The sequence below is a fragment of the Pipra filicauda genome, unplaced genomic scaffold (genome assembly GCF_003945595.2).
Source record: "Pipra filicauda isolate LSUMZ 115617 unplaced genomic scaffold, ASM394559v2 scaffold1267_size38773_pilon, whole genome shotgun sequence".
NCBI classification, from domain to species: domain Eukaryota; kingdom Metazoa; phylum Chordata; class Aves; order Passeriformes; family Pipridae; genus Pipra; species Pipra filicauda.
Window position 1 is genome coordinate 1 of NW_024103726.1, and position 20263 is coordinate 20263.

Sequence of the window (20263 nt, forward strand, 5' to 3'; positions counted from 1 at the left end):
GAAGAGCCGCCGGGGGGGCCGGGGGGAGCCGGAGCCGAGACCCCCCAAAGGTGCTGCCGAGCGGGACCCCCCGCCCGCGCCCGGCCCCGGGGGGCTGCGGCGGGAGGAGAAGCGCCCCAAGTCCAGCTCGGCTGGTGAGGGGGCCCCCCGGCCCCCCCCCCGCGAGCAGCGCCCGCTCTCGGGGCCCGACCTGCGGCCCCCCGACATTCCCGGCGTTCCCGGCGCTCCCGGAGCGGGGCCGAAGACGGCGCCGCAGCCCGGACGCCCTTTCCACACCTACCCCCGCGCCGACACCGACCCCTCCCGGGGCCCCCCCGCCCAGGTAAATGGGGGTCCCACCCCGGGCTCTTCCTCCTCCTCCTCGTCCTCCTCTCGCTCTTCGGGAACGGCGTCTCTGCTCCTCTTCCTCGCGGCTCCAGCGGGATCAGCTGTGCCAAAGGCCACCTGCTTCCCTTCCCAGTGCCGTGTCCTCGGCACCGGAGCAGCTTCCTCTTTTTTCTCTTCCTCTTCCTTACTTTGCTTCCGCTCTTCCTCCTCGGAAGTGGCTTCTCTGCTCCTCTTCCTCATGGCTCCAGTGGGATCCACCTGCTTCCCTTCCTGGTGCTGTGTCCTTGGCATCAGAGCAGTTTTGTTTGCTTTCTCTTTCTCTTTTTCCTCACTCTGCGTTTCCTCTTCTTCCTTGGAAGTGGTTTCTCTGCTGCCCTTTCTCATGACTGCAGTGGAATCCACCACCTTCCTGGTGCCGTGTCCTTGGCATCAGAGCAGCTTTCTCTTCTTCCTCGTCCCCTTCCTCGCTCTGCTTCTTTCTCTTCCTCCTTGGAAGCGGCTTCTCTGCTCCTCTTCCTTGCAGCTCCCACGCTGTGGTGGGGATCAGGCCGTGCTGAAGGCTTCCCCAGCTGCCCTGTCCTTCCCGGTGCTGCATCCTCTGCCCCCGAGCGCCTTCCTCTTCCTCTTCCCCACTCAAACCTTTCCTTTGGCCTCTGGCTGGAGGCCCCGGCGTTGGCTCCCAACCCTGCGGGGCACAGATCCTGTGGGATCTCAGGGGTCTGACCCCCCCGTCCCCCTCTCCCCGCAGGCAGAGCACCGGCCGGGACGCCCGCAGGAGGTGACGCCCAACGGGCCGGTCCCCGGCGGTCCCGGCTCCTCCTCCCACGCCCCCGGCCCCCCGCGCCCCAAAGCCCCGGAGCCGCCGCCGCCCCCCGGGCCGGACCCTCCGGCCTCGCGGCCCCCCGGCCCCCCGCCCGCCCCGGGGGGGCCCCAGCGCGTGTCCCACGAGCAGTTCCGGGCGGCGCTGCAGATGGTGGTGGACCCCGGGGACCCCCGCACGTACCTGGACAACTTCATCAAGATCGGGGAGGGCTCCACGGGCATCGTGTGCATCGCCACCGTGCGCGGCTCCGGCAAGCTCGTGGCCGTCAAGAAGATGGATCTGCGCAAGCAGCAGCGGCGAGAGCTGCTCTTCAATGAGGTGGGGGCAGAGGGGACCCCCCAGGGCTCCCCCTGACAGGGCTGGGTGGATCTCGGGGGTCCCAGCGCCACACGCCCCCCCCGCAGGTGGTGATCATGCGGGACTACCAGCACGAGAACGTGGTGGAGATGTACAACAGTTACCTGGTGGGCGACGAGCTCTGGGTGGTCATGGAGTTCCTGGAGGGCGGCGCCTTGACCGACATCGTCACCCACACCAGGTACCCCCGGTTCCCTCTCCCCGGGTGCTTCCTGTGCCACCCCACCCCCCCCTGACCCCCCCGCCGTGTGCAGGATGACGGAGGAGCAGATTGCGGCCGTGTGCCTGTCGGTGCTGCGGGCGCTCGCCGTGCTCCACGCCCAGGGCGTCATCCACCGCGACATCAAGAGCGACTCCATCCTCCTCACGCATGACGGGCGGGTACGGCCCCCCTGCCCCCAACAACCCCCCCCCCGGGCCTCGCTGGCCCTCCCTGCCCCCAGCCCTGACCACCCCCGGCTCCGTTCGCAGGTGAAACTCTCGGATTTTGGGTTCTGCGCCCAAGTGAACAAGGAGGTGCCGCGGCGCAAGTCGCTGGTGGGGACCCCGTACTGGATGGCCCCCGAGCTCATCTCCCGCCTGCCCTACGGCCCAGAGGTGGGGCTGGGGGGTTGTGGGGTGGATTTGGGGGACACAGGGTGGGTTTAGGGGTCTTTGGGATGTCTGCGTGGAAGCCTGAGCCCGTTTCCCACCTGCCCTACGGCCACGAGGTGGGTCTTGTGGGGGAGTGGGCCCAGGGTTTGGAGTGGGTTTAGGGGTGCACAGGGTGGGTTTGAGGAGCTCCAGGCGGCCTCCCCCTCAAGCCCCCCCCTTTTCTTTTTGGCGGCCCCCACCCAGGTGGACATCTGGTCTCTGGGGGTGATGGTGATCGAGATGGTGGACGGGGAGCCCCCCTATTTCAACGAGCCCCCCCTCAAGGCCATGAAGCTGATCCGCGACAACCTCCCCCCCCGGCTCAAGAACGGCCACAAGGTAACTCGGAGAGGGGGGGTCCCCACTCCCAGGGGGGCCCTGGGGGTGTCTGACCCCACCTCTGCCCCCCCCAGGTGTCACCCTCCCTCAAGGGGTTCCTGGAGCGGATGCTGGTGCGGGACCCGGCGCAGCGGGCGAGCGCCCCGGAGCTGCTCCGACACCCCTTCCTGGGGGTCGCGGGCCCCCCCGCCTGCATCGTCCCCCTCATGCGGCAGCACCGGCTCCGGTGAGACCCCCCCGCGGAGGGGGGAGACCCCCCCCGGCCTCCTCCTCCTTCTCACTGGCACCCCCAAACTGGAGCGGCACTGGGACGTTACTGGTGGGGCGCTGGCGAGGGGCGCCGGCCCCCCAAATTGTACTACTGAGCTTGGGGGGGGCACTCAGTGCCACGGGCCCCCCCAGCAGAGATCTGGGGCGTGGGGGACGGCATCATCCTGGAGATTTGGGGGTGCAGGGGCTAATCCCGGTACCCTCCCCCAGGCAGAGATTTTGGGGAGTGCGGGGCTTATCCTGGTGCTCCCTTTCTTCCTCCTTCCTGTCAGAGATTTGGGGAGTGAGGGGCTCACCCCACTACCCCCCCCCTTTTCGGACCCATTTTGGGGCATTTCCCTCCTTTTTTGTTGGGCATTTCCCTCCTTTTTTGTTTCTTTTAACCTCCTTTTTCTACTCCCATTGGGCACTGGGGTGTGGCCCCCCCACATCTCCATGGGGGGGTCCCCAAAACTACAGCCCCTCCACCACACTACTGATTTGGGGTCCCCTCCAGCCCTCCCCGCTCCCCGTTTTTGTTGATTTTGGGTTTTTTTGTTGGTTTTTTCCCCCCATATTGTTTTTTAACAAAGTGATATTTATATTGTTGGGTTTTGTACCGTGCGGGATGGGGGGGCCCCGGGGGGGACACGGGGCCCCCCCAAATTACACGTGTCCTTTTGGAGCCCCCCGTGTGCCGTGTGGTTCTTTGGGGGGGACACACCTGTGGGCACTACCTGCATCCCCTCTGGGGGAAATGGGGAGTCGTGGGGTGTGGGGACCCCCTTTCTCCCCACTGAAAGACCCCTGGGGGTGGCTGGTGACCCCCCCCATAAAACCCCCCGGCAGGAGCTGCTGCTGCCTCAGGGCTTTATTTCCTACAGGAGGGGGGGCAGGGACAGGTCACGGCCGTGTTGACGCGTGTCGGCCCATGGGACACGTGTGGGCTCACGAGGAGCGTGAAGCGGCCCACGTTGACTTGTGTTGACTCACGTTGGCCGAGGTTGACTCGTCTTGGCCTGCGTTGTCGTGTGTCGGCCCACGTTGGTGTGACTTGGCCCGCGTTGACTCACGTTGACTCTCATTGGCCCACGTTGACTCACGTTGACTTGCGTTGGCCCACATTGACTTGCGTTGGCCCACGTTGACTCGCTGTCCCCCCGGCTCTGCCCCCTGCCCGCGCGGCCGTGCCGTCACTTGCAGGTGCAGTAGTACCCGCGGATGGCGTCGTCCCAGTCTCCGAAGAGCCCCCGGTGCACCTCCTGCAGCCGCGGCACCGCGCCGGCGCTGAAGCGCCGCGTGTCGCCCTCCTTGCCCCTGCGCGACCACACGTTGAGCTCGCAGCGGGTGCCCACCACGAGCGAGGAGGTGCGGCCGGACCACTTGTAGGGCATGTAGGGCACGTCGCTGCCCGGCTCCACCTCCAGCACGGCGCCGGCGCAGCACTGGTCGTAGTAGGGGCTGTCGTCGGTGTAGAGCAGGGCGCACAGGCGGGTGCCGTTGGCAGTGTGCACCTCGGAGGGGCCGGGGCACTGGGCCTCCACCCCCCCACCCAGCACGGCCACCGAGGCCACCAGTGTCACCAGCAGTGCCGACGCCATCGCCGAGGCCTCCCGAGCCCCGAGGGCCCCCTGGATATACCTGAGCCCCCAAGGCCACGGGGGTGGGCGGGGACACGCCTGGGAGGGCACACAGGTGTGCGGGTTCACCTGTCACCCCGGGAAGGGACACAGGTGTGTGGGTGTCCCCAAGGCCATGGCACACCCACCGTGGGAAGGGACACAGGTGTGTGGGTGTCCCCAAGGCCATGGCACACCCACCGTGGGAAGGGACACAGGTGTCCTGTGCCTTCCCTCCACCCCCTGGGACCCCCCAAAGTTTGCAGCCCCCCCAAAGTGTGCAGCTCCGCCCCCCGAGAAGGGACCCAAGTGTCTGGGACGCCCTCCACGACCCCGGAGAGGGCCTCAGGTGTTCTGTCTCCATGGGGACCTCCCCCCACCCCCGGGAAGGGACCCAGGTGACGCCCTTGTCGTGTCCACCCCGCCCAAGGCCGGGATGGGGCCCCTGTGCCCCGAGTGCGGTGGCCCCGCCCTTGTTTGCATATTCATGAGCCGACGCCACGCCCCGCACGGCGCCGCCGATCTCCCCTCGGCGGTCTCCATGGCAACCGCGGGGGGTGGGGGCTGCCCTCTCATTAGCATAGCCCGGTCCCACCCACATCGCGAGAGGGGCAGGCGGGGTGGGGGAGTCTCGGGGAGGGTGCTCGAAACCCCCCTGTGCGGTCAGAGGGGACCCCCCCAGGCAGAGACCCCCAAGAACAGATAAGAAACCCCACCCAGGACACAGGGGACCCCCCGACAGAGGGGGACCCCCCCAGACAGAGCTGCCCCCCCCGCCCGAGACGCCGCCCCCCATTCACACGCGTGTTTCTGCCCCGGGGGGGCCACAGGTTTTTAATGTAAAAACTCGTGTTAAACACTGCGGGGGGGCCCGGGGGGGCGGCTGGCGGGGGGGGGACTGGGGGTGGTGGTTTGGGGAGGGAGGGGCAAACGGGGGGGAGGGTTGAGGCGGCGGGGAGGGGGAGAAATGGGCATGGGGGGGCTGGGGGAGCCCCCCCGGGTTATCCAGACCAGCCAGATAGGAGCCCCCGGGCCGAGTTGGGGGATTCGGAGGCCACGGGGGGGGGAAAGGGACACACGGGGGAGGGGGCCCAGGCCTCCTGGGAGCCCCCCCGCCTTTGGCCCCCTCCCCGGGGGGTTTGGGGGGCTGCAGGTCTCGTGTCATCTGTGCAGACATGTCAGTGGCGTGCGCGGGGCCCCCCCGGCCCCGCCGGCCCGGCCGAAGGCACCGCGGGGGGGGCGCGCCGGGCAAGGCGTGGCGGGGAGGGGGGGGCACACGCGAGTTCCGGGGGGAGACCCCCCCACGCGTGTCTTGAGGGGGCACACACATTTTGGGGCGCACACACAAGTCCCAGGTGCGTGTCCTGCGTGGGGCGGGGGGGCACACGCGTGTCACAGACTCTCCGGGGGGGTGTCCTGCCCCGGGCTTGGGGGGGGGGTACGTTTCCGGACACCCCCCCTTGCGTGTCAGGGCGAACACAAGCCCCAGGTGTGGGTCCCCGCCCCCGGGTGCCCACGGGGGGGTCAGGGTTGCATACAGGTGCCCCCAGGGCGGGGGGGGTCCAGGGGACACCTGGGGGGGCCCGATGGCACACGGGGTCCCCGGGGGGGGCGGGGCTGCGTTCGTGCGCCCAGGGGTGCTCCGGGCACCGGGGGGGGGGGGCCGTTGGGGCTCCCAGGAGCACCTGAGGGGTCCCCAGGACCGCCCCCAGGGTCCCTACGAGCACCCAGGGGCGCACTTGGTCACCCGGGACCACCCGGGGGTCCCCAGGAGCACCCAGAGCTGCACCGGGACACCCCGGGTTCCCCCCGCAGCACCCCCAGAGCCCCCTTTTCCCCCCGCCCCCCCCAGCCGGTGGGCGCTGCCGAAGGAGGGGCGGGGGGGTCCCGGCGGGGGGCGGAGGTCCCACCGCCCCCCCCCGGTCACACGGTGCTCTCCAGCATCCAGTGGGTGCTGCCGAAGGAGGGGCGCAGGGGTCCCAGGGGGGTCCCCTCGGGCGCGTCCAGCCGCGGGAGGGATCCGTGGCGTCGGGGGCGCGCCCGCCGGGGGTAACTGTGGCTGGGGAACAGCCCCCGGGACCCTCCCAGCCCGGGACCCCCTCCGGGGCCCTCCCCGAGCGCCCCCCCGGGCCCGGGCGGCAGGGGGGGCAGCGGGGGCAGCTCGAGGGGCTCCGCGGGCCGGGGGCCGCCGTTGGTCTGGGAGCAGACGCTGGTGAGCGCGGGCGGGGGTCGCCGCGCCCCCGCCGCCTTCCAGCGCGCCGTGAGGATGAGGATGAAGACGAGCACGGAGGCGGCGATGGCGGCGCCGATGACGATGATGACGGTGCCCCCCAAGAAGTGGGGCCGGGGGGGGGCGGCGCAGCCCGGGGGGGCGGCGGCAGTGGCGAAGGAGACGCAGCCGAGGGGGCGGGGGGCGGCGGGGGGGTCCCCGGCCACGTGCAGCGCGGACACGCAGAGCTCGTAGAGGCGCCCCGGGGCCAAGTCCCGCAGCACGAAGGTGCGGGTGGAGGGGGGCAGCAGCCTGGGGGGGGTCGGGAGGGTGTGACCCCCTCTCCCCAAGACCCCCCTGAGCCCCCCCAGAGACCTGCAGGACTCCACAGAGACAGCTCCGAACCCCCTCGAAGAGCCAGAGAGACCTCTTCGAACCTCCCCCGAACCCCTCAAAGACTCCCCTGTGACCCCCCGATCCTCCTTAGGACCTTTCAAAGACCCCCCCAGAAGCCCCCCAAGACCCCCCAAAGATTCTCCAGAGCACCCAGGACCCCTGCAGTGGCCCCTAACCCGCCCTTAGAAGCCTCCCAGTGCTCCCCAGGACCCCCCAAAGACTGTCCAGAGCCCCCAGGACACTCCAAGACCTCCTTCATGTGCCCCCTCCCACAGCCCTCCAAGGACCTCCCAGAGCCCCTCCGTGAGACCCCCGAGCCCTCCCACGACCTCCCTGTTTGCCTCTGGGACCCCCCCAAAGCCCCCCAGGACACCCCAAGACCCCCTTGCACCCTGTCCACAGAGCCCCCCAGGCCATCCCATGACCCCTTCAAGCCCCCCAGGACCCTCCCCGGGAGTCCCCACCTGTAGACGAGGGCGTCGTCGGCGGAGCTGTTGTACTGGATCTGCACCATCCGGACTCCGGGCACGTGGCGCTGGGGGAGCCACCGGATGCGCGCCGAGGACCCGGTCACCTCGGCCGCCACCACCCGCCGCTCCCCGGGCCCCGCCCCCCCAAAGGTCTCGTTGCCCCCCGCCCTGGCCATGTCAGAGGGGCCGGGCCCGGGCTCGGGGTCGTCTCCGTCCCGGTCCCTGCGCGGCACCGGCAGCGGCACCACCACGACGTCGACGCGCGCGGCCGCCTCTCCCGCGGCGTTGGCGGCCACGCAGGTGAAGCCGCCGTGGTCGCGCAGGGTGGCCACGCGCAGCTCCAGGGAGCCGTCGGCGCCCACGGAGCGCCGGGAGCCGTTGTGCACCACGCGCCCGTCGGGGCCCAGCCAGTGCAGCGCGGGCGGGGGGTCCCCGACGGCGGCGCAGCCCAGGCGCAGCGGCTGCCCCTCGGTGACGGCGGGCGGGTGGGCGGCCGCGGCGGTGACGGCGGGGGCCCGGCACGTGAGCTCCTCCTCGGGCACGGCGCCCAGCAGCCGCCCGGCCAGCGGCGCCGGCGTGGCGCAGGTCTCCAGGCGCCCCGGCTGCGCCACGCGCCGCAGCCACAGCAGCTCGCAGTTGCAGTGCAAGGGGTTCCCCCCGGCCGCCAGCGCCGGCCCCGGCGGGCCCGGCACGGGCGGCAGCGCCCGCAGCCGGTTGGCCGTGAGGTCGAGCCGCGCCAGCCGCGGCAGCCGCGCCACGGCGCCCGCCGGCACCCGCTCCAGCAGGTTGTGGTCCAGCGTGAGCGTGGCCAGGCTGGCCATGGCGGCCACGGCGTCCCAGGGCAGCGCCGGCAGGTTGTTGTGCGACAGGTCCAGGTCCTCCACGGTGGCGGCAAAGGCGGCGAAGGCGGCGGCGTCGATGGCGGCCAGCTGGTTGTTGGCCAGGATGAGGTGGCGCAGGCTGGCCAGCCCGCGGAGCTGGGGCCCGCTGAGCGCCGGCAGCCGGTTGCCGTCGAGGTGCAGCGCGCGCAGGGCGCGCAGGTCGGCGAAGGCGCCGGGGGCCAGGCGGCGCAGCCCGTTCCGCGACAGCGTCAGGTGCACCAGCGAGCTCATGTTGGCGAAGTCGGCGCGGCCCACGGCGCCGATGAAGTTGTCGGCCAAGCGCAGCTCCACGGCCCCGCGGTCCAGGCTGGGCGGCACCGCCAGCAGCCCCGTGCGGGCGCAGAGCAGCGTCGGGCTCGGCGCCGCCGCCGGGCACAGGCAGCGCGGGGGGCACCGGGGGGCGGCCGGGGGGGCCCCGCCCGCCACCGCCCCCAGCACCACCAGCGGCACCAGCAGCTTCGCCATCCCACGGCGGCGCCTGCGGGGGGCAGAGGGGGTCAGGGGGCGCCGGGGGGGTCGGGGGACCCTGCCCGGCCTCCCAGGATGTGTCAGATCCCGCCAGGACCTGTCGTATCCCACCAGATCCCCTCAGATCACCAGGGATCCCCCCGAGAGCTCTCGGAATCCTGTGGCACCCCACACGCCCTGTGCGTTCCCGTGGGGCGCCACCTGACCCGGGGGATCCCACGAGATCCAAAAGACCCCACGAGATCCCATTTGTCCTATGAGATCCCATGAGATCCCATGTGCCCTATGTGTTTCCATGGGATCCCAGTGATCCCACGTGTTCCCATGAGCTCCAGGGAGATCCCAGTCATCCCAGTGATCCCAGTGATCCCAGTGATCCCACGTGTTCCCATGAGCTCCAGGGAGATCCCAGTCATCCCAGTGATCCCAGTGATCCCACGTGTTCCCATGAGCTCCAGGGAGATCCCAGTCATCCCAGTGATCCCAGTGATCCCATGAGCTCCAGGGAGATCCCAGTGATCCCAGTGATCCCAGTGATCCCACGTGTTCCCATGAGCTCCAGGGAGATCCCAGTGATCCCACGGGTTCCCATGAGCTCCAGGGAGATCCCAGTGATCCCAGTGATCCCAGGGATCCCGTTACCTCGTCTCAGGGCTCCATGTTGGTCCCGTCTGGGCGTCGCCGCGGGGCTGTGGGGACAGGGGAGGGGCCAGTACGGACCAATACAGACCAGTACAGACCAGTACAGACCCATATCTATCCACCAGTACAGACCAGTACAGCAGCACACAGCCCAGCATGGCCCAGTACAGCCCAGAACAGCCCAGTACGGCTCCACACACCCCAGTATGGCCCAGTCCAGACCGGTATCTGCTGCTCATACTCTGGAGCATCCATTACCCATCTATGGTTTAATGAGGCCCAGCACGGCCCAGTATGACCCAGTACGGCCCAGTACCTTCCAGCACAGCCCAGTATGGCCCAGTACAACCCAGTATAGCCCAATGGGAGCCTGTACAGACTGCACAGCCCAGCATGGACCAGTACAAACCAGTACAGCCCAGTAAAAGCCAGTACAGGCCATCACAGCCCAGTAGGGCCAAGGATGGCCCAGTATGACCCAGTACGGCCCAGTATGACCCAGTACGGCCCAGTATGATCCAGCACAACCCAGTAACACTCAGCATGTCCCAGTGTGGCCCTGTAGAACCCGGCATGGCCCAGTATGGACGAGCAGAGGAGTTCATGGCCAAGTATGGACCAGTACAGACCAGTATGGGGCAGCACAGCCCAGTCCAGACCCAGTCCAGACCAGTATGGTCCAGCACGACCCAGTAAGACTCAGCATATCCCAGTACAGGCCCAGTACATCCCAGTATAGTCCACTACATCCCAGTACAGCCCAACAGCCCAGTGTGGCCCAGTGTGGCCCAGTGTGGCCCAGTACAGCCCAGCATGGCCCAGTGTGGCCCAGTACCCACTACCACAGACATGTCACAACCCAGTACAGACCAGTATGTACCAATACAGACCAAATACAGACCCAGGACAGCCCAGCCCAGTATGGCCCAGTACATTCCAGCACGGCTCAGTCCAGGCCACTACAGGGCAGCCTGGCCCAGTACGGCCCAGTACAGCCCAGTATGGCCCAGTACAGGCCACTGCATGACAGCACAGCCCAGTATGACCCAGTACATCCCAATATAGCCCAGTACAGACCAGTATGGCCCAGTACATCCCAGTACAGGACAACACAGCCCAGTAAGGCCCAGTACAAGCCAATATAGCCCCAGCACCGCCCAGTCCAGCCCTGTTTGGCCCAGCACAGCCCAGTATGGCCCAGTCCAGCCCAGCATCACCCAGAGCCCCCCCTCCTGTGCCTCCCAATCCCTCATCCCCCCCCCCCGTGCGACTCCCGGCGGTACCTGGGGGGGCTCAGCCCACGGACGTTCCCATCACTGCTCCGGGGGGGGGTCGGGCCTCGCCCTACCGGGGGGCCATGGGGGGGCACGGGGGGAGCACCGGGGGGGGCCCGGGGGGGCTCCGGGGGGGCTCCGGGGGGCCCCCGGGCCTGGCGGTAACGGGGGTGGGGAGGGGCGAGGGGGGGCTGTCGCTACCGGAGGGGGGGGGAAGCACCGGGATACGGGAAGGGGGGGACCGCGATGGGGGGGCTGGGGGGGGGACCGGGATGGAGGGATCGGGATGCGGGGATGGATCCCGGGAAGGGCGGGAGGGACCGGGATGGATCCGGGGATGGATCCGGGGTGGATCCGGGGTGGATCCGGGATGGATTCGGGAATCGATCCCGGGATTTGCGGGGGGGGCCGCGGTGGCGGTGCCGGGAGGGGGGTCCCGGGAGGGGGGTCCCCAGGCCGGGGGGGCCCCGGAGCAGCCCCGGACCCGCCGCCCCAAAGGCCGCGGCCGCCGCTGGAGCCGCAGAAGCGCCGGGGCGGGGCCGGGAGGGGCGGGGAGGGAGGGGAGGGGAGGGACGGACACGGGGACGGACCCACGGACAGACACACGGACCGGGGACGGACCCACGGACAGACACACGGACCGGGGACGGACCCACGGACAGACACACGGACACGGGGACAGACACACGGACCGGGGACGGATCCACGGACAGACACACGGACACGGGGACGGATCCACGGACAGACACACGGACAGACCCACGGACACACGGACCGGGGACGGATCCACGGACAGACACGAGCATGGACCCACGGACACACGGACACATAAACAGACCCGTGGACCAACCCATGGAGCGACACACAGACCCACGGACAGACACACGGACACACAGACAGGCGCAGAGACAGACACACGGACACACGGACTGACTTGTGTACCAGTACATGGACAGACACACAGGCACGTGGACACATGGATGGACACACGGACAGACACACAGGCATGTGGACACATGGATGGACACACGGACAGACACACAGGCACGTGGACACATGGATGGACACACGGATGGACACACGGACAGACACACAGGCACATGGACACATGGATGGACACACGGATGGACACACGGACAGACACACAGGCACGTGGACACATGGACTGATCCGAGTACCGACACATGGACTCACGTGTGGACACACGGACACACGGACACACGGACACAGGGACCGACCTGTGTACCGACTCGTGGGCTGACACACGGACACACAGACACGGACACATGGATGGACACACAGACACAGACATATGGACAGACACACGGATGGACACACAGACATGGACACACAGATGCAGACACATGGATGGACAGACAGATGGACACACAGACACACGGATGGACACAGACACGAACACACAGACAGACACAGGGGTGGACACATAGACATGGACACACAGACCCACGGCCACACGGACACAGACACACGGACGGACACACAGACACAGATGCACAGACGCGAACACGCGGACAGACACATGGACACACGAGTGGGCCAGGACCTGCCCTCCGTGCTCTGTCTGTCCCTCCATCTCCAGAGGGACACTGGGGAAACTGGGGGGACACTGGAGGGGCACTGGGACATAATGGGGGACACTGGGGGGACATGGAACACACCTGAGGGGCACTGGGACACACTCGGGACACACTGGAGGGACACTGGGGGACAATGGGGGTCACTGGGACAAACTGGGAGGACACTGGGACACACTGGGGAGGTCCCCGGGCCCTGACCACGCCCCCTCGAGCCACGCCCCCGCCAGGCCCCACCCCTCCAAGCCCCGCGCGAACGTGGAGGCGTGGCCAGCGGGAGGGCGTGGCCTAATGCAGCTGTGAGCGCGGCCTCCTGATCGACAGAGAGGGGGCGTGGTCAGCGTCGCGTCTTGAGGCTCCCATTGGTCGAACTACGGCGGGGGCGTGGCCGCGCTCGCGCTGTCCCCGCGCCCGCTCCGCGCTCCCCCATTGGCCGCGCGGGAGGTGACGCAGCCACGCCGCGCCGTGCGTGCCGTGCGTGCCGTGCGCGCTGACGTTGCGCGGCGGCGGCGGGCGGTGAGTGAGGGGTGGCCGCGACCCCCGGGACCCCCCGGAACCCCCCGGGAACCCCCAAACCCCCCCGGGACACCCTGGGACACCCCCGGGGCATTCCCGGGACACCCTCGACACCGCTACAGCGCCCCAGGCCGGCCCCGGCCCCGCCGGGCCTGCGCCCCCCGCCTTCCCCCCCCCATCCGCGGCCGGGGGTTTGGGGGTCCCGGGGGAAAACGGTGTGGGGACGGAGGGGGAGAGGGAGTACGGGCGTGCTGAGGGGGTGTGGGGGGTCCCGGTGCACGGGGCGGGTCCTGCGGCGTCCCTGGTTCCTCACGGGGTTCCCCGGTCCCTGGGGGGGGAATCTCTGGTCCCTGTTGGGGGGTTCCCGTGCCCACCCTGGGGGGTCCCTGTGCCCCGGGAGGGGGTCGTGGGGAGGGTCCCTGTCCCCATTCGGGCGTATCTGTCCCCACCGGGGGGAGTCCCTGGTCCCTCGTGGGGGTCTCTGTTTCCAGTGGGGGGATCTCTGTCCCCTTTGGGGGGTCCCTGGTTTGGAGGGGGGGTGGTCCCTGTCCTTGGTGGGGTGTCCTTGTCCCCCTCGGGGGAGGAACCTTTTGGGGGTCCCCGGTCCTGTCGGGGGGTCTCTCTTCCCCGTGGGGGGGGGTCCCAGACCCCACACCCCCATCCCTAACCCCCCGTGTGCCCTCTCCCCGCAGGCTCCTCCGGGGTGGTCCCGCGGCACCATCGCAGCCGGGGGGCCCTCGGGACCCCCCCGCACAGCCCCCCATGCGCTGCCCGGCCCGGGGGGGCCCCCCCGGCACCTGAGGGGGGGCAGGGCCCCCCCAGCGCCCCCCCAGCCATGATGTTCCGGGACCAGGTGGGGATCGTGGCCGGGTGGTTCCGGGGCTGGAGCGAGTGCGAGCAGACGGTGGCTCTGCTGGCGCTGCTCAAACGGGTCACGAGGACACAGGCCCGGTTCCTGCAGCTCTGCCTCGAGCACTCCCTGCAGGACTGCCCCGACATCCACCGGCGCGAGGCCGAGGCCAACAGTGCCGGTGAGGGGCTGGGGGGGCCCGGGGGGGGTCACTGAGGGGGTTGCACGGGGGTTATGGGGTCATTGAGGGCGATATGGGGTGTCCTGCTCTGCCTCGAGCACTCGCTGGCTGGAGAGGGGCTGGAAAGGCACAGGCAGAACCTGCATTTCCCTGTTTTCTGTCCCTGCATGTCCCTGTTCTCAGTCCCCGCGTGTCCCTGAGCCCCCTGACCCTGTCCCTCTGTGTGTCCCCAGCTGCCATCTCGCAGTGGCCCCAGGAGCCCTTGGTGGCCCCAGGAGCCCGTGGTGGCCCCAGGAGCCCACGGTGACCCTGTCCCTCTGTGTGTCCCCAGCTGCCATCTCGCAGTGGCCCCAGGAGCCCGTGGTGGCCCCAGGAGCCCGTGGTGACCCTGTCCCTCTGTGTGTCCCCAGCTGCCATCTCGCAGTGGCCCCAGGAGCCCTTGGTGGCCCCAGGAGCCCGTGGTGACCCTGTCCCTCTGTGTGTCCCCAGCTGCCATCTCGCAGTGGCCCCAGGAGCCCGTGGTGACCCCAGGAGCCCACGGTGACCCTGTCCCTCTGTGTGTCCCCAGCTGCCATCTCGCAGTGGCCCCAGGAGCCCGTGGTGGCCCCAGGAGCCCACGGTGACCCTGTCCCTCTGTGTGTCCCCAGCTGCCATCTCGCAGTGGCCCCAGGAGCCGGCCGAGGCCGCCGTGTCCCTGCTGCTGTCCCACCTGCCGCTGCTGCAGCCCGGCAACGCGGCGGCCAAGGCCGAGTACATGAAGCGGCTGCAGAAGGTGCTGGCGGAGGCCATCGAGAGCAACCGCTGCGTGGAGGAGAGCCGGCAGCTGCTGTCCTACGCGCTCATCCACCCCGCCACCACGGCCGACGACCGCAGCGCGCTGGCCCTGTGGCTCGGCCACCTGGAGGAGCGCCTGGCCCCCGGCGCCGCCCCCCCGCGCCGCCCCCCCGCCCACGAGTGGCCCCCCGAGCACCCCCCCGAGCCGGGCGGGGCCTGGGCGGAGCCCCCCGGGGGCGGGGCGGCCCCGCCCCGCGAGAACGGGCACCCCGTGTACCACGGGGCAGGGGGAGGTAATGGGGGGGAGACGGGGGCCGGGGGCACGGGCGGGCACGAACTGGGGGGGAAAGGGGCTGAGGGGGGCATGGGGAGGGGTCGAGCGGCCAGGGGGTGATGGGGAGGGGGCTGGGGGGGGAGGAGAAGGGCCCGAGTGCGGGGTGGGCAAAGGGGCTGGGGGACAGAGAGGAAGCTGGAGGGACGTGGGGACAGGAAGGGGGTTGGAGGTAGGGCTGGGGGGCACCTTGGGGGTCGAAGGGGAGGGGTGGGAAAAGGGGCTGGGGGGCACCTGGGAGACACGGGGAGGGGTTGGGGGGCACCGACCCTCGGTGTGTGCAGGGGGGTCTGGGGGTTCGAGTTTGGAATGGGGAGGGGCCCCGCGTGTCCAGCAAGGCTTTGGGGGTCTGGGGAGGGTCCCAGCCCCCCTGACCCCCCCTGTGCCCCCCAGCCCTGCCCTGCCAGCTGCACCCCAGCCCCCTGAAGCGCTCGCTGTCGCTGGTGCCCGGCAGCCCCCAGCCCGGCCAGGGGGGCGAGTGGGCGGGGGGCGGGGGCCCCGAGGACCCCCCCGCGGCCCCCAGGGCCCCCCCCCCGTTCGGGGAACACGCCCCCCTGTCCCCCCAGAGCAGCGTGGCCTCGTCGGGCAGCGAACACACCGAGGAGCCCGGCGGGCGCAACTCCTTCCAGGAGGACGGCAGCGGCATGAAGGGTGGGCTGGGGGAGGGCTCCGGGGGGGGTTTAGGGGTTCTTCGGGGGGGGCTGCCACCTCACAGCCCCCCTCGGCCCCCCAGACGTCCCCTCGTGGCTCAAGAGCCTGCGGCTGCACAAGTACGCGGCGCTGTTCGCCCAGATGAGCTACGAGGAGATGATGACGCTGACGGAGCATCACCTGGAGTCACAGGTGGGCTGGGGGCGTCCCCGGGACCCCCCCGTGTCCCCGGGCCCCCCGGCAGGGCCGTGACCCCCCCGCTGTCCCCCCCAGAACGTCACCAAGGGCGCCCGGCACAAGATCGCCCTGAGCATCCAGAAGCTGCGGGAGCGGCAGAGCGTCCTCAGGGCGCTGGAGAAGGTCACTGGGGGCACTGGGAGCACGGGGGGGGCCGGGGGGGCCATCAGGGCTCCCAGGGTGACACTGGGGGGGCTTGGGGTCCCCACGGGGGGACACTGGGGTGGCCCTCTGGTTGCCCAGGGGTGACAGTGGTGACACCGGGGGACCCTTAAGCTCCCCCCTGCCACGTCCCCAGGGGTTGCGGGGGGGGGGGCTGTCCCTGGTGTCCCTGGGGGGTCTCTCCCACGTTCCTGGTCACCCCCACTGTCCCCAGGGGCTGTTTTTGAGGGTTCCCGATGTCCCCCAGTGTCCCTGGGGGGGTCTCTGACGCTCCCTCCCCCCTCGCTGTGTCCCCCCAGGACATCCTCGAGGGGGGCAACCTGTGGACGGCGCTGCAGGAGCTGCAGCAGATCCTGGTGACCCCCATCAAGGCCTTCCGGCCCCCCCCGGCCGCGCCTCCCCCTCCCGGGACCCCCGACGGGGCCCCTCCGGGCCCCCCCCCCGACGCCTTCGCCCCCCCCCCGGCCCCCGACGCCGAGGCCCCCGCGGCCCCCGTCCCTGACGGGGACATCCCGGGGCAGTTCACCCGGGTCATGGGCAAGGGTGAGTCTGGGGGGGCACAGGGGGGGCACAGGGTCGGTCCCCAACAGGGACGTCCCAGGGGGGTCACAGGGGGGGCACAGGGTCGGTCCCCGACAGGGACGTCCCAGGGGGGGCACAGGGGGGGCACAGGGTCGGTCCCCAACAGGGACGTCCCAGGGGGGTCACAGGGGGGGCACAGGGGGGGCACAGGGTCGGTCCCCAACAGGGACGTCCCAGGGCGGTTCGATGGGTTCTGGAGGGGGGGCCAGCATTCCAGAGGGGGTTTGGGGTTTTGGGGGTGGGGGTTGAGGGTTGTGTCCCAGGGTTCCTGAGGGGGTTCGGGGTGATGGGGGTGTTCCCAAGGTTTGGGGGGGTCCCAGGTTTTGGGGAGGGGTCCCTGACCCCCCCGCAGTGTGCACCCAGCTCCTGGTGTCGCGGCCGGACGAGGAGAACATCACCAGTTACCTCCAGCTGCTCGAGAAGTGCCTGAGCCACGAGGTACTGGGGGGTCCTGGGGGGCTGGGGGGGTTCCGTGACCCCCCCCTCGGCCCCGGGTGACCCCCCTGACCCCCCCCAGGCGTTCACGGAGACGCAGAAGAAGCGGCTCCTGTCCTGGAAGCAGCAGGTGCTGAAGCTGCTCCGCGCCTTCCCCAAGAAGGGGCCCCTGGACGGCCCCCCCGGCTACCGGCCCCCCAAGGGGTACGTGGGGGGCTCGGGGACCCCCCCGGGGCTGTGGGACCCCCATTTCCCCCTGGGACCCCCTCCCTGATCCCGCATGTCACCACAAGAAGGGGCCCCTGGATGTGACCTCCCTCCACTTTTGGGGGGCCCTGGGGGGGGCTTGGGGGGGTCTCAGGGTGACCCCCCCGGTGCTGGGGGGGTGGGGGTATCCGGGGGGGTTTTTGGGGGTCCTGGGATTATCCCCCTGTTCTGGGGGGATTTAGGGGGGTCTCTTGCCCCCCTGACTCCCCCCAATTTGTTCCCCCCCCAGCTGGGCCTTCGGCTCCAACTCTCTCCCCATAGCTGGCTCTGTGGGGGGGGGGCGGCGGGGGGGGGGACGCCCCTTCGCGCTGCCCCCCCGGGCTCTGCCCCCTGCCCGCCTGGGGCTGCTGGGACCCCCCGGGGGGGCCCCCGCCCCCAGACCCCCCCTCGGAGCCCCCCCCCTGGGCTCCCAGGGCCGCCAGGTGGGTCCTGGGGGGGAGGAAATGGGGCTGGGGGGGTCTGGGAGGAGGTTTGGGGGGAATCTTGGGGTGGGGGTGGATATTTGGGGTTTGGAGACTTGGAGGTGGGGTAAAGGGGGGGCGGATTTTTGGGGGGGGCAGATATGAGGGGAGTTGGGGGGACAAATGTGTGGATTTTGGGGGTTGGAGGGCATTTTGGGGGGGCAGATGGGGGGATTTGGGTGGATGAAGGGGACCAATGTGGGATTTTGGGGAGGGGAGCAGATTTAGGGGGGGCAATGTGGGATTTCGGGAGGGGTGGGGGCTCCGTGGTGGGGTTGTATTTGCAGGAGGGGTCTCTTCTTCACCCCGGGGGTCTGTTTTGGGGGTTCCCTTCTGCTCTGACCCCCCTGTTGCCCCCCCAGAGCCTGTGGTTCGGCGCCGGGGGGGGGCCGGGGGGGTCCCCCGGGGGTCGCAGCGCCGTGCAGAGAACCCACTCCCTGCCCGTGCACAGCTCCCCACAGGCCCTGCTCGCCTTCCCACAGGGTAGGGGGGCCAAAAATGGGGGGGGGGGGGGGGGGGGCAGAGATGTGGGGGGAGACCCCATAACTCGGGGGGGACCCAAAAATGGGCAGAGGGGCACCCAAAACGAGGGGGTAACTCTTGGGGGAGGGGTAGGAGGGTTTGAACTTTTAGGGAAGGAGGGTGAGCACAGGATGGTTTGGGACCCCCCCCCCCAAAACAATGACGAAGTGACCCCAAAGTGGGGGAGGGAAACCCCAAAATGGGGGGGGTGGGAAGGGCCGTTTGCTCCCTGTTTGGGGGTGGGGGGTCCCTCCGGGGGGGGTTTTGGGGGTCTGGGTGTCTCACCCCCTGTTTCCCCCCCCCCAGAGTGCCCCCTCCCCGGCACCGACCTGGAGATCAACCCCACCCTGGAGTCGCTGTGTCTGAGCATGACCGAGCACGCGCTGGGGGGTGAGGGGGGGCCGGGGGGCTGGGGGGGGGCACCGGGGGTCTGGGGGTGGCACTGGGACGTGGGGGGGCATGGGGGGGTGGTGGGTGGTCTGGGGGACACGAGGGGGGGTCGGGGGAGACGTGGGGTGAGGAGGGGGCACAGAGGGACACAGCCCCCCCCCCCCAGCAGCACCCTGACCCCCCCTTTGTGCCCCCCCACAGATGGCACAGACAAGACCTCCACCATCTGATGGCGCTGCCCCCCCCTCCCCAAATCGGGGGGGCACCTCCTTAACACCCCCCTTCTCCTGCCCCCCCCCCACGTGCCCCCCCAGGGGGGTCCCCAAAACATCTGGGGTGGGGTGGGGGGGTGTAAAACCCTTCCTCCCCCTTCGACCGCCCCCCCTCCCATGGCCGGGGGGCTCAGGGGGGTCCCCGCTGAGGGAGGGGCTCCCCCAGGCCGATGACCTTGTGAGGGGGGGGGCCATGACACTACAGGGGGGGTTTTTTGGGGGGGTTTGTTGCGTTTTCGCCGTTTTAAGGATCCCGGAATTTGGGGGTTTGTGGGTTCATTTTCCCCCTCTTTTATTATTATATTATTATTATTAATATTATTTCTGTTCCAGCCCCCCCGGGGGGTGGCGGGGGCGGGGGGGGGGGACGACGGCGCCAAGTTAGGTACAGGCTTAGCCCCCCCCCGCGCCCCAGCCATAGGGGGGCCCGGGGGTTGGGGGTGCCCCGGGCCCCCCCCCTCGGTACAGCCCCCCCCCCCCTTTGTAGCGCCGCGGCCCCGAAATAGAAAAAAATCGTTATTTTAGATACATTTTATTATGAATCCTTTTGTTATGATATGGCTGGTAACCATGAACGTTATTAAACACAAAAAACACCCACAACGGCTGCTTTTTGCCCCAGGGCGGGGCCGGGGGGGCGCGGGGGGGCCACGCCAGCCCCTCACTCGCTGGAGGAGTCGGAGGCGTCGCTGGGACTCTCCTCGTCTTCCTCCTCCTCCTCTTCCTCGTCCTCCTCCTCCTCGCTGGCGCTGAGCTGGGGGCTCCGTGGGGGTGCCCCCCCCTCGCTGCCTTCCTCCTCCTCCTCCTCTTCCTCCTCCTCCTCCTCCTCGTCGTCGTTGTCGCTGCCGAAAATCTCCTCCTGGTCGCGGGCGGCTCTGGCGGCGTCGCTGCCCCCCCGGCGACCCCCCCGGGCCCCCCCTTCCTCCTCCTCGGCCTCCTCCTCTTCCTCGCTGCGGGCAGAGCCCCCCCCGCGCTCGCTGCCGCTGCCGGAGCCTTCGGCCTCGTCCTCCTCCTCCTCCTCGTCCCCGCTCGCGGCCCCCTCGCTCTCGCTGCCCTTCTCACGCTCTTCGTCTGCACGAGGGGAGGGTTGGGGGGGTCTCAATGCTCTGCCCAACCCCTCCAGGGCCGGGGGGGTACAGGGGAGCCCCCAAACCCCACCCAGGGCCCCCCCTGGACCTGATCCCGCCGCCTCCTTCTCGGCCTCCAGCTCTTCCTCCTCCTCCTCCTCGGGCTCGTGGTTCTCCAGCTGCGCCCGCCGGGCCTCCTGGAGGGGGCAGAAAGGGGGGGTCAGGGGGGTTTTGGGGGGAATTGGGGATTGGGGGGTGCGTCAGGGGGAGTCAGGGGACCCCC

The 20263-nt window shown here is 69.9% G+C and overlaps 4 protein-coding genes and 1 non-coding gene across 7 annotated transcripts; 2 read left to right on the plus strand and 3 right to left on the minus strand.

Annotated features, from left to right (window-relative positions):
• Positions 1-4: 4 nt before the first annotated feature.
• PAK4 (p21 (RAC1) activated kinase 4) lies at positions 5-3095 on the plus strand (the record flags this gene model as incomplete). The annotated part of the gene is made up of 7 exons (XM_039389566.1): positions 5-322; positions 1076-1468; positions 1555-1688; positions 1762-1888; positions 1979-2104; positions 2345-2479; positions 2554-3095. Coding segments are annotated over 7 exons (1389 nt in total), but the record flags the coding sequence as incomplete, so codon positions are not given.
• Positions 3096-3834: 739 nt separating this feature from the next.
• SYCN (syncollin) lies at positions 3835-4472 on the minus strand. The gene has a single exon (XM_039389596.1). The coding sequence runs from the start codon at positions 4327-4329 to the stop codon at positions 3922-3924; it is 408 nt and encodes a 135-aa protein (XP_039245530.1). The 5' UTR covers positions 4330-4472; the 3' UTR covers positions 3835-3921.
• Positions 4473-5268: 796 nt separating this feature from the next.
• Positions 5269-10734, minus strand: LRFN1 (leucine rich repeat and fibronectin type III domain containing 1). Of its 3 annotated transcripts, none has more exons than XM_027748241.2 (4): positions 10697-10734; positions 9414-9460; positions 7417-8781; positions 5269-6868 (listed from the first exon to the last, which is right to left on the minus strand). In XM_027748241.2, exons 3-4 carry the CDS (start codon positions 8766-8768, stop codon positions 6271-6273), a joined length of 1950 nt encoding a protein of 649 aa, XP_027604042.1. In that variant the 5' UTR covers positions 8769-8781; positions 9414-9460; positions 10697-10734; the 3' UTR covers positions 5269-6270. The 3 variants fall into 3 exon arrangements, with proteins under 3 accessions (XP_027604042.1, XP_039245507.1, XP_027604041.1); XM_039389573.1 differs by having other exon boundaries at positions 9414-9469; positions 10697-10726; XM_027748240.2 differs by lacking the exon at positions 10697-10734 and having other exon boundaries at positions 9414-10685.
• Positions 10735-12760: 2026 nt separating this feature from the next.
• Positions 12761-19261, plus strand: SAMD4B (sterile alpha motif domain containing 4B). Its single transcript, XM_039389577.1, has 13 exons — positions 12761-12798; positions 13491-13829; positions 14477-14896; positions 15328-15585; positions 15668-15777; positions 15859-15945; positions 16284-16527; positions 16919-17004; positions 17084-17205; positions 17498-17690; positions 18092-18212; positions 18558-18641; positions 18843-19261. Exons 2-13 carry the CDS (start codon positions 13634-13636, stop codon positions 18869-18871), a joined length of 1950 nt encoding a protein of 649 aa, XP_039245511.1. The 5' UTR covers positions 12761-12798; positions 13491-13633; the 3' UTR covers positions 18872-19261.
• Positions 19262-19429: 168 nt separating this feature from the next.
• On the minus strand, positions 19430-20175 carry LOC114002320. Its single transcript, XR_005566556.1, has 2 exons — positions 20090-20175; positions 19430-19984 (listed from the first exon to the last, which is right to left on the minus strand). It is a non-coding gene; the product is annotated as an uncharacterized LOC114002320 (transcript).
• Between the last annotated feature and the right edge of the window lie 88 nt (positions 20176-20263).

Excerpts from the sequence above, each read along its gene's own strand:
- SAMD4B (XM_039389577.1), top strand. The coding sequence starts at position 13,634 with ATGATGTTCCGGGACCAGGTGGGGATCGTGGCCGGGTGGTTCCGGGGC. Across the intron at positions 17,206-17,497 it reads GGCTACCGGCCCCCCAAGGG|CTGGGCCTTCGGCTCCAACT; the intron begins GTACGTGGGGGG and ends TTCCCCCCCCAG. Across the intron at positions 17,691-18,091 it reads TGGGCTCCCAGGGCCGCCAG|AGCCTGTGGTTCGGCGCCGG; the intron begins GTGGGTCCTGGG and ends TTGCCCCCCCAG.
- SYCN (XM_039389596.1), bottom strand. The coding sequence starts at position 4,329 with ATGGCGTCGGCACTGCTGGTGACACTGGTGGCCTCGGTGGCCGTGCTG.
- LRFN1 (XM_027748240.2), bottom strand. The coding sequence starts at position 9,664 with ATGCTCCAGAGTATGAGCAGCAGATACCGGTCTGGACTGGGCCATACT. Across the intron at positions 8,782-9,413 it reads ACATGGAGCCCTGAGACGAG|GCGCCGCCGTGGGATGGCGA; the intron begins GTAACGGGATCC and ends TGCCCCCCGCAG. Across the intron at positions 6,869-7,416 it reads GACGACGCCCTCGTCTACAG|GCTGCTGCCCCCCTCCACCC; the intron begins GTGGGGACTCCC and ends GACCCCCCCCAG.